The sequence below is a fragment of the Anolis sagrei genome, chromosome 1, assembly GCF_037176765.1.
Source record: "Anolis sagrei isolate rAnoSag1 chromosome 1, rAnoSag1.mat, whole genome shotgun sequence".
Lineage (NCBI taxonomy): Eukaryota > Metazoa > Chordata > Lepidosauria > Squamata > Dactyloidae > Anolis > Anolis sagrei.
Genome location: NC_090021.1, coordinates 256,213,994 through 256,229,334, shown reverse-complemented (window position 1 = coordinate 256,229,334; position 15,341 = coordinate 256,213,994). Strand labels below are relative to the sequence as shown.

At 42.6% G+C, this 15,341-nt stretch overlaps 1 protein-coding gene and 1 long non-coding RNA gene across 4 annotated transcripts in view; one reads left to right on the top strand and one right to left on the bottom strand.

Moving 5' to 3' along the window:
- The window catches only part of LOC132769623 (uncharacterized), a 53,551-nt gene extending 38,286 nt beyond the window's left edge, over nt 1–15,265 (bottom strand). For 2 of the 3 annotated variants that reach the window (XR_010908935.1, XR_010908933.1), the window contains exons 1-3: nt 15,180–15,247; nt 13,785–13,830; nt 3,462–8,415 (exon numbers count right to left, since the gene is read on the bottom strand). This is a non-coding gene — a long non-coding RNA (uncharacterized lncRNA). Of the gene's footprint in view, nt 1–3,461; nt 8,416–13,784; nt 13,831–15,179 lie in introns of all 3 variants that reach the window. The other variant, XR_010908934.1, reaches the window with a different exon arrangement.
- The window catches only part of SPON1 (spondin 1), a 408,791-nt gene continuing 408,216 nt past the window's right edge, over nt 14,767–15,341 (top strand). Inside the window, exon 1 of the mRNA XM_067462685.1 lies at nt 14,767–14,878. Coding sequence (XP_067318786.1) covers nt 14,782–14,878 — 97 coding nt within the window. The 5' untranslated portion in view covers nt 14,767–14,781. The remainder of the gene's footprint in view (nt 14,879–15,341) is intronic.

Here is a 15,341-nt window from a genome sequence, read left to right as displayed (position 1 = left end):
TCCTTCTTCCTCTTCTTTCTCTCCCTGCAAAAGGTCTCTCCTTCTCGCTGCCATGAAGAAATTCCCTTTCCTACCTCAATTTATTAATTCCTCCATGCCTTTCAAGTACATGAAGCAGTTTTCATTACGTTACAAATGAAATGTGCAATAATATACATTACAAGCTCACATCCACTTCACTGCAAGCATTTTTATCGTTAGAATATGAGATTGAGTAAGGACAACCCAGAGGTTTCAACTGGCAACATCTACTTTTTAAGTTTTCTCCTACTGTCCTTCCAAAGGCATCAGAAGAAATATAAAGTTTGGCAATGTTGGGCCATAGTTTCCTTTTCGTATTTCCTGGAACCAATTTATTAAGGCTAGCAATCTACAGGCATGATTCAAAACTTCATGGGGTTCCAAGTTCCTGAGAGAAAGACTTTTCATTGTTTGTAAGTGTGCCAAGTACATAATGGAACTCAACCACTTCTGTGGCTTCTAAAATCCACAAATGCTTTCACATTCAGAAGAGTAGCAGCTGGAGCTTTTCCTGCCATGAAGGGAAAATGTTTGGAAAAGATTCACTTATGTAATTTTTAAAGGCCCCTACTGCTATAAAAAGCTTAAGAGCAGGAGCAGTAAAAGAAGCAGCCATTTCTCCCTTTCATCAGCGCTTACAATGTTATTTTCCCCTCTCTTGATACCAAGAGGGGGCAGGGTGAGGGAGTATTTTCTTTTGAAATAAAGAATTGGCAAATCAAATTCTTGCCAAGGAAGAAATATATACCAGACAATACAATCACTTATACTGGGAAATAAGAAATTCATTGGACCATCAAATGCATTTTATAAGTAGCACCGAACTCCATTTAGTATAAATACACACATCCATTTCTCTAACCAAGCTAGTAAACAATATGTGAACTGACCTCAGATGGTGATTTCTTTGTTGATCTCCATTATAGAATTAGCACACTTTCCCAATGCCATGAAATCATGACTGTTGTATTTTTACAAGGACTTTAGCATTCTCTGCCAAAACCTGCTGGTGCCTCAAAAACTACAATTTCCATGATTTCAGAACATTGAGCCATAGCATTTAAAGTGGTGTCAAACTGAATTAATGTATTATTATTATACTGACACAAAAGCACAGTATGTCACAGCAAACTAGATCTATATGCTGGCTTCTTGTTGTTGTTGTTGTTTTTGTTGTTGTTGTTGTTGTTAAGAATACCCTGCTTTATCTCCCCCAAAGGGGACTCAAAGCAGCTTAAAATAAAAAAAACTGCATAACCAGTTAAAATATACAAATATGCAAACATTAAAACAAGATTAAATATAAACAGTATTTTAAAAATCCCAGTTAAAAACATTAAAACAAATTCAAAGTTGAAAACCACAGCATCCCTGAATTGATCTTTAAAACTTTCATCTTTAAAAGCCTGTCTGAATAAAAAGAATTTAGCCTGCTTCCAGAAGGACAGCAGGGAGGGGGCCATTCTGGCTTCCCTGGCCATCCACCGAGAAGGCTCTTTCTTATTTCCACCAACTGTGCCTGTGATGAAGTTGGGACCGAGGGAAGGACCTCACCTGAAGTTCTCAAGGCCTGTACAAGGCAATGCGGTCAGACAAATAGCCTGGATTCGAACTGCCTAGGGCAAATTCTACAGTGTAGATGCATTTAAAGAAATTCTCCAGCATATCACAGATGAAAACTTGTTTTGCATATCTTCACAAAGTCGAGGAATGTATCCCCTTGTAGATGCAGAGGAATATACTGTATGTTACTTTCAAAAACCACAAATACTAAATTTGCTCTTCTCTGACAAAGCACCGAACACCTCTGTAGTGTCAGCACATATGTGAGAACTGAGAATGAATTTTCACAGCTGTCAATGCATCAAAGGTGAGCCCTGCCACATGAAAAGTATATGTTCTGGTAAAAGGTTCCATGTACAGGTACACTGTTTTAATAAGTCTGAGAAATGTTAACGACGAAGGGGTTTTGCAAGATTCTACTGTATCATTTCCTTTAGATGCTTAAACTGTATTTCAAAATACTCAGCCTCAATGCTAGAAATTCAGGAACTAAAGAAGCTTTTCATCTGGAGGGGTTACAATTTTTGTTTGGATTGTGGGCAATGCCTTCATTTGCCCTACCCGCATTTCCAAATCAGCTTTGAGAGCTACATTTGGCATCAGGGACATAGTTTCCCACCCCCATTATTTATTATTGCCATGATGGGCAGCAGTGACACATGGTGCCTCATGAGAGATGGACAAGAAGAAGACAATGCCACAGGCTGAAAGATGCCATAATTTCCTTGTTAAATGCAGTCATCCATGGTAAATTCATCAGTTTGCAAGTGTCTTAGTCTGATGCATCACACCAGACATTTTAGGCAAACAGACTCTAATTGATAGAACAAATACAAAACCCTAAGGACGCCCATGGTTAATGACATCGCTGGTATTCTGTAATGTCTCTACTACAGAAATTACTCATTTCATGGCTGCAGGCAATGCAAGTTAATTTATTTGTATCAATCGCTAAGTTAAAGCATGCACTTCTGACAAGATATACTATGCTGTGCCTATCCAGGAATATTTCTGGCAGTTCAACTTTTAAACAAATAGAGGAGCATGACGAGAACATAGAAAGGAACAGGTTAGAGCAATGCAAAGAAGCAAAGCAAACAAATGCAACAAGGCCCAATCTTCCATGTAGTTTGGTGAAGTGCTACAGATCCAAGGATTCCATAAGATGGCACCATAGCAGTCAAACTGCTGCCATTGTGTAGTGTGATTCAGAGCTACATCAAACTGAATTTGGTGAGACTTACAGTGAAGGGAATTAAGATGAATCTGCATAATTGACATTCCCTGAACCATTTTAACCCAAAACTTCAAGTTATCCTCTCAATCACCTCTCAACAAAAGTTTGCTCCAGGCACTGTCAGGCCATTATATGCTAATCAAGGTGGTCAGTTGAAACATTCACACCTAGCTCCAGCAGACAAGAGTCCTTTGTCCCACCCTGGTCATTCCACAGATATATAAACCCTTTTTCCTAGTTCCAACAGACCTCACTACCTCTGAGGATGCTTGCCATAGATGCAGGCAAAACATCAGGAGAAAATGCCTCTAGACCATGGCTATATAGCCCGAAAAAACTACAACAACCCAGCTGGTAAACTGCCTGGGAGTTGTAGGCCAAAACACTTCAGGACCCACAGGTTGAGAACCACTGAGATAGTGGGTTTCCTTGGTCATGAAAGGAGTTGAATGTTGATCTCCTGGAGATACTCAAATATTACACCATATCCTATCAATTCACATTACATTATGATCAAGGTGTTGATGTGTTTGCGTGATGAGTAGGTAAAAATCTATAATGAATATATATATGGATAGTTTGAGATCGCACCCATATCATAAAATTCAAGCTTCTGCTATTGCACAAAGGAGAGAAATACCTGTTTTCACCATTCCTTATGTGAGTACGGAAGGTTGAGTGATCAGTGCTGAGTCTTTTGTTCAGATGCCATCCTAGTTGGAAGATTGCATGGATTTAAGAATAAGAATTAGAACAGTTAGGTATTAATACAGTTCAAAGTTTTAACAGCTGCCCTGGGATAGCTCCACACATTTTCAAAATTATCTAACAGAAATAATACAGAATGAAATAGGTCATGGCTTTCTAAATTAGGGGTCCCCAAACTAGGGTCAATGGGCTGGATCTGGTCCCCCAAGGTCATTTACTCTGTGCCCGCTGTAAACTTTAAACCAGGCCTGCTTAGCTTTGGCCCTCCAGCTATTTTGGCATTAGAAAGGTAGGAAAAAAGAGAAGGGGAAAAGGAAGAAAAAAGGTAGTATGCCATTGTACCTGGGGGCTATAACTCTTAGTGAAAGAGACATAGATGTGACATCTTTCCCCCAGGGGATTGCTTCTTGCCTTTATTGTTCACAAAGAGTTATCCCTTTAAGGCAATAAGCTGGAAGTTTCAAAGGGGTAAAGGAAATATACATTACAGTCTCTGGTTGTCTTGGGTCCAAGGAGTTTTCTCAGCTGAGAAGCTTTTCAGGGTTCCCTCTTTCTCAATGGCTGCAAATACCTGAACATTCACAGCCCCAATCCAAATAGCCTATATTTGAAGACACGAAGCCTTGCTCTGGTGCCACAGGACCGGTTTGAAGGTGCTTGGGTCTCCTCAACATTGTCCAGGGTGATCTGGGCATGAAGTATGAGTCCCAAGGGTAAAAGCCTTAGAATTGGTGGAGGTAATTTAATTAAGGGCTTTAGAGCCAAGTCTCTTTCTCACGTCTATCTGAGAGAAAGTTTGATAGTAGAATGGAAAAGGAAAAGCTCTGCCCTCCTCCAGGAAGAGGTGGAGCCAAGCAATTGAGCTGAGGAAGCATTATAACTGGTGCAAACAACATTGATTGACAGCTATGAATAACCAATCAATCCAACTATACATTTACAAAATAAGCAAGTATGGGCATGTTATACAGTTTAAACCCTTGCAAATTAAAGTTCTACATATAGGTGGCGCCACTTGCGCCATCACAGGTAGTTAGGAAACAGAGAGGGAAGGAAGAGATGAAAGAGAAAAAAGGTAGGTAGGAAACAGAGGGGAGGAAGAGAAGAAAGAGAAAAGGGGTAGGTAAGAAAACAACATGACCAGTCCAGCGAAGTTGATGGTGGAGGATCATTGCTTCAATGCTGGTTTCTTCCAGAATGCTGATGTTTGTCCATCTTTCTTTCCAAGTGATCTGCAGGATTTTTATTTGGAGGAAATGCTGATGGAATCTTTCCAGAAACTGAGAGCAACATTTGTATATGTTCCAGGTGTACAATAGAGTTGGGAGGACAATAGCTTTTTATAAGCAAGGATTTTGGTGCCCTTGCAAATGTTCCAATCTTTCAACATTCTATGATTTATTTGAAAAACTGCTGCTCAGATGGTGTTGTATTTCAGCATCAATGTCAACTTTTGTGGAGAGGTGGCTGGCTAGGTAGTGGTAATGGTCAACATTTTCTAGTGTTATATCATTAAGCTTTATTTCTGGCATTGCAGAGGTTGGTTGGTGCCTGCTAGTAAAGAATTTTTGTTGTCTCACTGTTTAGTGAGAGGTCAAGTTTTTCACATGCTTCTGCAAAGGTGTTTAAAATTACTTGTAGGTCTTTCTCTGAATGAGGAATTGGGAAGCTTCCCATCAAGAAGGTGCAGAATCATAGTTGTGAAGACGTTTGATTTTGTTCGCAGCATATTTCTTGGAGCTGTCCTGCAGTGAAATTCATATCCACTGTTCTTCTGGAAAGGTAGAAGGCATTCTGGTATTCAGGGAGGTTGTCTTCTCAGATAGGTAGAAGGCGGTTTGCAAGGATTTTCCCAGCCCCCGTGCCCCATGGACATCTGTGAAATGTTGGATTTCTTGAGCCTTTTTGTCCACTAGATGTTTTTAAATGCTCTGGTCTTTTGTTGGACCTCAACTTTTGCACTAGCATATATCTTTTTCTTAGCAGCACAATTAATGCCTCTTTGCCATATTTGGAAGGTTTTCCTTTTCTTATCAATTATTTGTTGGATCTCATTATCATTTTCATCAAATCAGTCTTGATGTTTCTTAGTTTGGTATGCAATGTTAGTTCACAGGCTGTAATGATAAGGTCTTCCGTTAATTCCAGTGTTCTGGGTGTTCCACAGCTAGATGAACCTTAGTGTTGTTTGGAAAAGGGCTCATTTAGAAGACTCTTGAAGGGCTCAAGAATTCATTTTATTTCTTATCTTTATTTCTTGGAATCTACATGTGGGAACAATCTTGATGGCCATCATGGATCAAATTAATTGGTAATCTGTCAGTCATCAGCACTTGTCATGGCTTTTGTGAGAAGTACATCACAGCAGAATTTGGCATGTATACAGTCTAAGAGATGCCAGTTCTTTGAGCAGGTACGCTCCCAAGATATCTTAAACTTGTTTTTCTGGTGGAAGTGCATGCATGACTGAATGAATGAACAACAACAACAAACATTTGGTTAGGAGTAGGATGCCAGTCAAGTTGCTGTTTCTGAGCCCACCTTTCCCTATAGTTCCTGGCCACTGGTCGAAATCTTGTCCAACTCTTGCATTAAAATCACCCAGGAGGATGTTTTTGTCATCCTTAGATATCTTGGATAGCATTGTGTCCAGCAGACAGTAGAATTTTTTCCTTGTTGTCTTCATCAGCATCTAGTGTTTGTGCTTAGGTGCTTATGATAGTTGCCTGCAGGTTTTTGGCAAGATTAATTTGGAGGGATGAGAGTCATTTGTTAATGCCAGTGGGTGCTTCAGAAAGATGCTTCACCAGGTTGTTTTTGATAGCAAGGCCAATTCCATGCATTCGTTTTCTTGTTCAGGCACTTCCTTCCAAAAAAAGATGTAGCCCCCTTTCCCCCTTCAGCTGTCTTTCTCTTGTTCTCTTGGAGTGCTGCTATATCAATGTTAAAGTGCCTCACATCCCTTGCAATAATAGCAGTCTTATGTTCTGGAGATTCATTGTCTGTATTATCCAACAGTGTCAGTATGTTCCACGTTCCAAAATTCATGTCTTTTTTGACCACAATGTGATGACCCACTGGGATGCAGCATTCTAGTCAGGGTTAAGTAAAGAGGCAGACTATATTCAGCTTACCTTTTTAGCCCCCCTCCCTGTACTGGGTTAGCAGAGTGGATCTTAAAAAGAACCTCTCAGTCATGAATACAGCTGCCTAACTGCTCAACTGCCTCAGCCTTTGTGTTAGAAAGACTGAATCCATATCCATCACCTGTGTGACAGTCTGTAGCTAGGTGCTTCCCAATTTCACAGTTTCCACTCAGAAATTGTCATTGCATTTTTATTGGGTTTATTTTTCTTGGAAGGTGCCTGTGCACAAATTTGTTTTATGTGCAAAATATTGGTGCACAGCTACCAACACACAGTCTTCACAGGTAGAGGTTTTGATCCAATTGCATGGTTAACACAATCATAGAATCATAGAATCAAAGAGTTGGAAGAGACCTCATGGGCCATCCAGTCCAACCCCCTGCCAAGGAGCAGGAATATTGCATTCAAATCACCCCTGACAGATGGCAATCCAGTCTCTGTTTAAAAGCTTCCAAAGAAAGAGCCTCCACCACACTCCGGGGCAGAGAGTTCCACCGTTGAACGGCTCTCACAGTCAGGAAGTTCTTCCTCATGTTCAGATGGAATCTCCTTTCTTGTAGTTTGAAGCCATTGTTTCACGTCCTAGTCTCCAGGGAAGCAGAAAACAAGTTTGCTCCCTCCTCCCTGTGGCTTCCTTTCACATATTTATACAATGACCCATGGTCTGTTATCTGTTGCCATCTTCATCTGCTGTTACAGCAATGTACAGTGTTATGATTCACCTGCTCTGCCATGAAGGTCTTTGGATTGTGCTTGGTCTGTTTCCTTCCCTGTGACCGTGCCACCATGGGTGGCCCTGCTGGGAGTATATGGCTTCCAAGGGTTTTGCTCACAGGTTCACTGCAACACACAAGCCCCTCACCATGACAAGTTGACAATCCAGAAAGGGTGTGTGTGAGTCGGAAAAATAAAGAACTCCGATCTCTACAATAACTTCCCACCCCAAGTAAATCACTACCAGAATGCCAGCCCATAATCAAAAGAAATTAAAGGAAAGTGATAATGAGTGCAGGGAAAGAAAAACATGACTAATGTTTTCCTGATACTGTTGGCCAATGACTTCCTAGTATGTGGAGCAGTGAATCTGCTCTAGGCTTGAGACAAAAAGTTAAATTAGCGATACAAAGTTCTGAATCCTATCCAGAAAGCAGCACCAGCATTGTGAATAACTCCTTTTTAATTTAGGATAAAACCTGGACCAAATTCACTACCCCTCTGGCAGAGAAGAAACCAACTTCCACTACTTCTCAGAGAACAGAAACTCGCTCATTAAAGGCCAGTTTAGGACTGCAAAAACTACATGATTGGCCAGGGACAATTTGTAAACAGAAGCCACATCAAAATAAAAAGGACACAAGAGAAACCATTAATTAAAGGCACACTCTGCAGAAACTTTTGAGCAGTTTTTTGATACTGGACAGACTGTGCCTTGTGCTTAGAGCAGCAAATGCCAAGCGAGTCACTGGAGAATTAGGAGAGGTGCAGTAAAGCTCCAAAGTTGCTGACAGAGAAGAAGAACAAAGTCAAGAAAATGGAGAGAAACATTGTATACCTTTATAGGTGGTCAAAGGGGGTCAGGAATTCAAGAAAGCCATACACTTGCAAGGTTGTCAATCAGTTCTCTCCAACAAAGATTCTCCTCTTCTGGATGATTTATAATGGCTTGACCTTGACTAGAGATATAATTCTTCTCTTTCTTCTCAAAAGAAGCAATTGGTAATTTTAGCAGTTTTCTTCCCCCTGAAAAAATCACACCATTTTTGAAGACTGATTCATTCTATGCAAAATTTGTACATGGTTGGAACCAGCATTTTCTATATAGAAAGTAATATTTGTATGTAGAAGTATATGGAAAATGCCATTCTCTGTGCAAATAACCTGCATGCAACTTTTCTGCAAAACGAGTTCTCAGTACAGATTTTTCTATGTAGGAAATATTTCTGAGGGAAATATTTTCATCATAGAAAATACCTTTCTTGTGCAGAAAGTGTTTTCCACATGGAACAACCACATTTGAATATTGTGCAGTCAAAAATTTTGTAATTAATATTTCATGACATTTGAAAAAATACATCTTTCCGTCATTTGAGGAAAATATTTTTGAATGTTCTTTCCCTGCCTAAGCTTGACAGTCAGGCATCTGGTCTTTAAAACAGTCCCTAAGGTGTTGGATATAATGGCCATGGTGGCACAGCGAGTTAAACCGCTAAGCTGCAGAACTTGCTGATGGATGGTTGGTGGTTCAAATATGTGGGACAGGGTGAGCTCCCACTGTTAGCCTCAGCTTCTGCCAACCTAGCAGTTCAAAAACATGCAAATGTGAGTAGATCAATGGGTACTGCTTCCGCTGGAAGGTAACAGCACTCCATGCAGTCATGCCGGCCACATGACCTAGGAGGCGACTATGGACAACACTGGCTCTTCAGTTTAGAAATGGAGATGAGCACCACCCCCAGAGTTGGAATCAACTAGACTTAATATCAAGGGGAAACTTTTACCCTTTTTAAGGTGTTGGATATACCACTGTTCCTATCTGCTATAGACTATGGTGCAAAAAAAAAGTTTTTTTAAAAAAACAAACACACACACACACACACAGAGAAACACATCTTACATGATGATAAGGTGTGAAATAATACCAGATTTCCTAGCTACCTGCAGGGCTCTTTCATCAACCTACCTGATGTTCTCTAAATTCTATAATGCTAGTCTTACCTTGCTTTCAAAACAGTGTGAAATTTGATGTATTTGAGATATGTTTTAGGGTATTCTGGTGGAACCTTAGCTATTTTCACACCACACAATTAAAATGCTATGAGTCTGCCTTGCATGGGAGTATCCTACAGACATAGAAACATAGAAGCTTAGAATCGGAAGAGATTACAAGGACCATTCTTTCCAAGCTCCTGCCATGCAGGAATACACAATCAAATTTCTGGATTTGTTGTTTGCTGAAGCACCAGAATTGTCTGGTTGAGAATTCTAAATATGGCTCCCTAAACTGGCCATTCCAGGATCTTATAGGATGATACCATAGCAGTTAGAGTGCACAGTGGAAAAAAACTGGTTGCAATGGGACAGATTTTGAGAATATTTTGCTTTTTTTTAAGTTGCCCCAAAACAAAGAAACAAAAGGTGCTGGTTTCTTCATTGTTTCCATTGGAAGGAAAAAGTAAGTTGGCTAAATTTACATTATCCAAAAATAAATATTACGAATACCACTGAACATCCAGCCATAGCATCCCTTCTAGTCACTCCCTTGTTCATTTCCTGCGTATTCTTAATCTTGTCCAAAAGGGACAGAATTAAGAAAGTTCACCTCACTAACCTTTTAAATAAATCTTTTTCTTTATCTGTCAGGTGAACCCCTTGGTGCTTTGGAAAACTTACCATGACTGTGCTCAATCATTGTGCATTTTAACTCCTAAAGTCCATTACTCAGTTTCAACAACAGGTCTGACCTGTCTCTGTTCTGTCTCAATAAAATCCTATTCCAAGAAAGCTGCGACCAGACTCCGAGGTAGCATCTATACTATTAAAAATAGCACAGAATGGGCCATTCCACAGGTTCATGTTCTCCAATATTTTCGTTCTGATGGGAAAATGTAGGCACGCTGAAATTTTTCCTTTTATGTAACTCTTAAAGATAAAGAAGGCTACTGATGGGTTGTAGATCTCACAAAGCCACTATTCCATGGCTGCTCTGTGAGTGATAGTGAATGCAAAGTAGTATGAGCACCTTAGTTAAGGCAATTCTCGCCATTCATGCAATAGCCCCGTGTGGTGTTCAAAGACGGAGATTGGAATATTTGGGGACAAGGTTTGGATTACAACTCAGAATCCCACATTTTAGAAAATGTAATTCAAAAAGTTAAGCTTTGTCTGTTTTGCTCAAACCATTATATTGCACTGAAACATTATTTGTTTTGATATGCAGGAAAATGATATGCTTGAAAATTATTATTTGCTTTCCATTTCTATTCTGTGTTCATTCTCTATATCTGACATATGGGTTTTTAGGTATTTGCTCAGTCATTGGTGGTTTACTGTACTACATGTACTTACTTACATACTTAGGTGATCCCTCATAGTCCGAGGATGATGGTCTTTCAAGGTCGGTGTTCTGGCGGTGGGTCCGTAGATGACTGAGGAGCCCTATTCTTGATCTGCATTATTCTTGAGTGCTGTAGAATTAGAAGAGGCATGAATGGAGTGTGAAAGAGATAAACGTGCCAAGAGGAAGGCGTGTCAAGCCAACCCCGACCGGGACCGCCTTCCACCTGGAAACCAATGCCCTCACTGCGGGAAAAGTCTCAAACACTCTCTGCTTCATTCGGAACAATGCTGCACTCGCAGAGCTCAGGCGGTGTTGAATTTCAGTGTCAATGTTGACTTTTGTGGAGAGGTGGCTGCCAAGGTAGCAGAAATTGTCAACATTTTCTAATGTTACACCATTAAACTGTATTTCTGGCATTGGAGAGGGACTGGCTGGTGACTGCTGGAAGAGCACTTTGGTTTTACTGATGTTTAATGACAAGCCGAGCTGCTCGTATGCTTCTGTGAAGGTGTTTAGAGTCGGTCTTCTGAATGCACAGAGACAACATTGTCACCAGCATACTGGAGTTCTGTAATAGATGTTGTTGTAACCTTGGTTTTGGCTTTCAGTCTGCTGAGGTTAAATAGTTTGCCATCTGACCGATAGATGATTTCCACTCCGGCGGGAAGCTTCCCATCAACAAGATGAAGTATCATAGCGATTATTTGCTTTCCATTTCTATACTGTGTTCATTCTCTATATCTGAAATATGGGTTTTTGGTTATTTGCTCAGTCATTGGTGGTTTACTGTACTACATGTACACGTATATTGAAGCATGTACTGAAACAATGCAAAGAGAACAATTCCTTGGTTGCCAGATCCAACCAGAAAAGATTAATACAATCAACTTCTGTGGATCACGTGATGAGTGGTTAAACAATAGTTATGTAAATCCTGCAAATTAAATGGGTCTATATATAAATTGGGAGTAGCAGTTAGATTGCCTAACCACACTACATTATACCAAAACCACTAAAAGATGTTTGCAACATTGTTAGCTTTCAAGGATTCTTCCTAGTAGCCTCCAAGAAATCCTGCAATACTAAAGACAACAGGCAGTCCAAGAAACAGACATGGCTGTGGACAAAAGAATTAGGCAAATTCAAACAGGATGCCTCCATCAATGGCTACTCGTCATAATGAAAATATTGTCCCACTAGTAGAAATGACAATGACAGTATATCTTTATACTAGGTAATAGAGAACTCTGTATATTATTTGAAAGACTGCTTCTGTAGTAGTCATATTTGACTCAGCTTTGTATGGTCAGCTGGTTGGTGACTATGAGATCAAAAAGCTATGAGATCAACCAGCTTGCATTATCTCACAGTCTAATATCTTTAAATCCCCACTTCACCCATGCGTGCATTAAAAGAATGCAGGTAAAATGTTGTTGTTTTTTGGTGACTCAGCCAAAACATTTCATTGCCCAGGGAAAACAACATGGTCCTCCCCTTTTAGTTCTGACTTGGCTAGCAACAGGATAGACCAGCATATTTTAGGGAATGCAGGGCCACCACAGGGACTCAGGAGGACTCAGTGAGGGGTATCTCAATCTGAGCAACTATTGGATAAGTCATACACACTAACATGTTTGGGAATATGAGCCTGTATGTGTGTGTGTAAACTGCCCTGAGTCCTCCCAGGGAGAGACGGTGGTCTATAAATAAAGGTTTTTTAAATTATATTATTATTTTACTGATAAAAAAAAACACGGTATGTCACAGCAAACGAGATATATATGCTGGATTTTGTATCACAAAATCAAAAGTTGAACACTTTCCAAGCGTCTAGGATTGTGTGATACATTTTCGAATGATGTGCACGGATTCAAGTAAAGTGGCTTTTTGCAGTTGACAGATCGAGATTTTGTCAATGTTTATTGTTTCCAAATGCCGGCCGAGTTCTTTTGGCACAGCACCCAGTGTGCTGATGACTGCTGGGACCACCTGTACTGGTTAATGCCAGAGCCTTTACAGTTTGATTTTGAGGTCCTGATAATGGCCGAGTTTTTCCTGTTGTTTTTTGTCAATTTAACTGTCACCTGGCATGGCGACATCAATAATCCAAGCTTTTTTCTTTTCCACAATCGAGATGTCTGGTGTATTGTGTTCCAAAACTTTGTCAGTCTGGATTCGAAAGTCCCACAGTAGTTTTGCATGTTCATTTCCCATTATTATTATTATTATTATTAGAGTGGTAGGAATTTGGTGGCTGGGTTATGTATTTGGTCAACATGGTTCAAAATCTGGAGCCTAGCCCCTTGCTTCCCTAACTGGAAAATAGATAGCTTTTTGGAATCATAAAATGATAAGAGTTGGAAGAGAACCCAAGGGCCATCAAACACGGGGCCAACTGATCTGTCACACATACAGATCCTGGATGAGTGATTGCACCCGTGCTGCAGTCTCAGGTCTCCCCTCTTTACATGGTTAGGCAAATAAAACTGCAGATGTCTGGCTAAACAATAATGAGCTTCCCTTTCTCTTATTCCCACGCAGTCACTTCCCACCCTCTGCTCTGCTGCTCACAGAACTTTTGAAGCCACACAGAACAATGCGGCTGAGTGGCAACCTTGAATCCTGTGAGATCTTGCAGTTATCAGTTTGTCCCAGTATGTGGGAATACTTTAAGGAAGAGCTTTAGTGGCTTCAGTGTGTGTGTGTGTGTGTGTGTGTGTTTTAAAGAGGGAACCCAAGAAAATAGCGGGCAAGAATTACATCTTGCCCGCTTTGAATGATGTAGTAGTATTTTCTTTATATTTCTTTGGGAGGACTAAATTCCTTGCAACGGCCATCATTTGAGCCTACCCTGTATTTTTATTTAGATTATAAAGGTTAGAGGGTTAGATTGAATTTTTTTCTGAGCCAGTCTTTCACTAGTGTCTGAACTTTGGTAAATGTGTGTGCGTGTGCCTGTGTGAAGATTGTTGCTCTTATCACACTCAATTTAAAGGTGCAAATATTGTTGCCTCTGGGTTTATATAACCCCCCCCCCCGCCTCAGAACTCACGGAAGAAGTCATTCCTTTGGGCCACGCTCCCGAGACATTCAGGTTCCTGTGAAAGGATTCAAGGGAAAATTACGCAACCCTGCTCTGTCACGCACGCCGCGTTCCCGAATAACAACAACCCCGTGCATGGCGCCGTGGGGCCGGCTTGCGAGGAAACCGGCAAGGCCTCCGGGCGACGGTGTTGCTGCTACTGCTCCCCCCCCCCCCCCCGCAGAGCCTCTCTCAAGCCGGCTCTTCGGAAACTCCACTCGGGGTCTTGAGCCTGAGAAGAGACGCGATGGGGGGAAGTTTCACAACACTGGGAAGGGGGGAGGGGAGTGCTTGTGCTGGAGGTGGGCACCTCGCTCCAGTGGGAAGGGGGCGTGTGCGTGGACGTGGGGTGCCTCTCAGCGGTGGAAAGGAAGTGGGGCGTGACACCGGGGCGAAGGAGGGCGTGGAAGTGGGGGACACCACAGCGGAGGGAAAAGGCGCTTGACAGAAAGTGGGGTGCCACGCAGTGGTAGAAAGGGATGCCTGTGCAAGGATGTGGGGCGTGACACGGGTGGGAAGAAGGGCGTGGAAGTGGGGTGCCCCACAGCAATGGGAAGGGGCGTGTATGAGAAAGTGGGGTGCCACGCAGTGCTAGAAAGTGATGCCCGTGCAAGGAGGTGGGGCGTGACACCGGTAGGAAGAAAGGCCTGGAAGTGGGGTGCCCCACAGCAGTGGAAAGACGTGCCCGAGAACATGGGGTGCCACGCAGTGCTAGAAAGGGTTGAAGGGATGCTTGTGCAAAGTGAGGCATGACACTAGTGGGAAGGAGGGAGTGGAAAGTGGGGTGCCCCACAGCAGTAGGAAGGGACGTATGCAAGAATGTGGGGTGCCACGCAGTGTTTGAAGAGGGATGCCTGTGCAAGGAGGCGGAGCATGACAGCAATGGGAAGGAGGGCGTGGAAAGTGGGGTGCCCCACAGCAGTGGGAAGAACATGTGCGAGAAAGTGGGGTGCCACGCAGTGCTAGAATGGGATGCTTGTGCAAGGAGGTGGGGCGTGACTCCGGTGGGAAGAAGAACGTGGAAGTGGGGTGCCACGCAGTGATAGAGACACCTGTGCAAGAAGGTAGGGTGTGACACCGGTAGGGAGGAGGGCATGGAAAGTAGGGTGCCCCACAGCAGTTGGAAGGGGCGTGTGCGAGAAAGTGGGGTGCCACGCAGTGCTAGAAAGGGGATGCCTGTGCAAGGAGGCGGGGCGTGACAGCAGTGGGAAGGAGGGCGTGGAAGGTGGGGTCTCACAGCGTGAGAAGGACTGTGTCTGCTGCGTGGAAGTGGGGCGCCTGGCGGGGGCGGGAAGAAGGAGCCCGCGCGTGGCAGTGCTTGTCCTCCTCCCCCATTGCCCAGCAGAGGGCTTGCGCTCCACTCACCACTCGCCCGGCCCTCTTTCTCCACGCAGAGTTGCCCACTGCCCTCGGCATTCCCTTCGGAGCCGCGGAGGGGGACGCGCCGCCTCTCCCGCCCAAAACACGCACCGCCTCGGAGGCCACCGACTCGCCTGCATTGAACCCCAGCCAGCCTCCTGAGCCTAA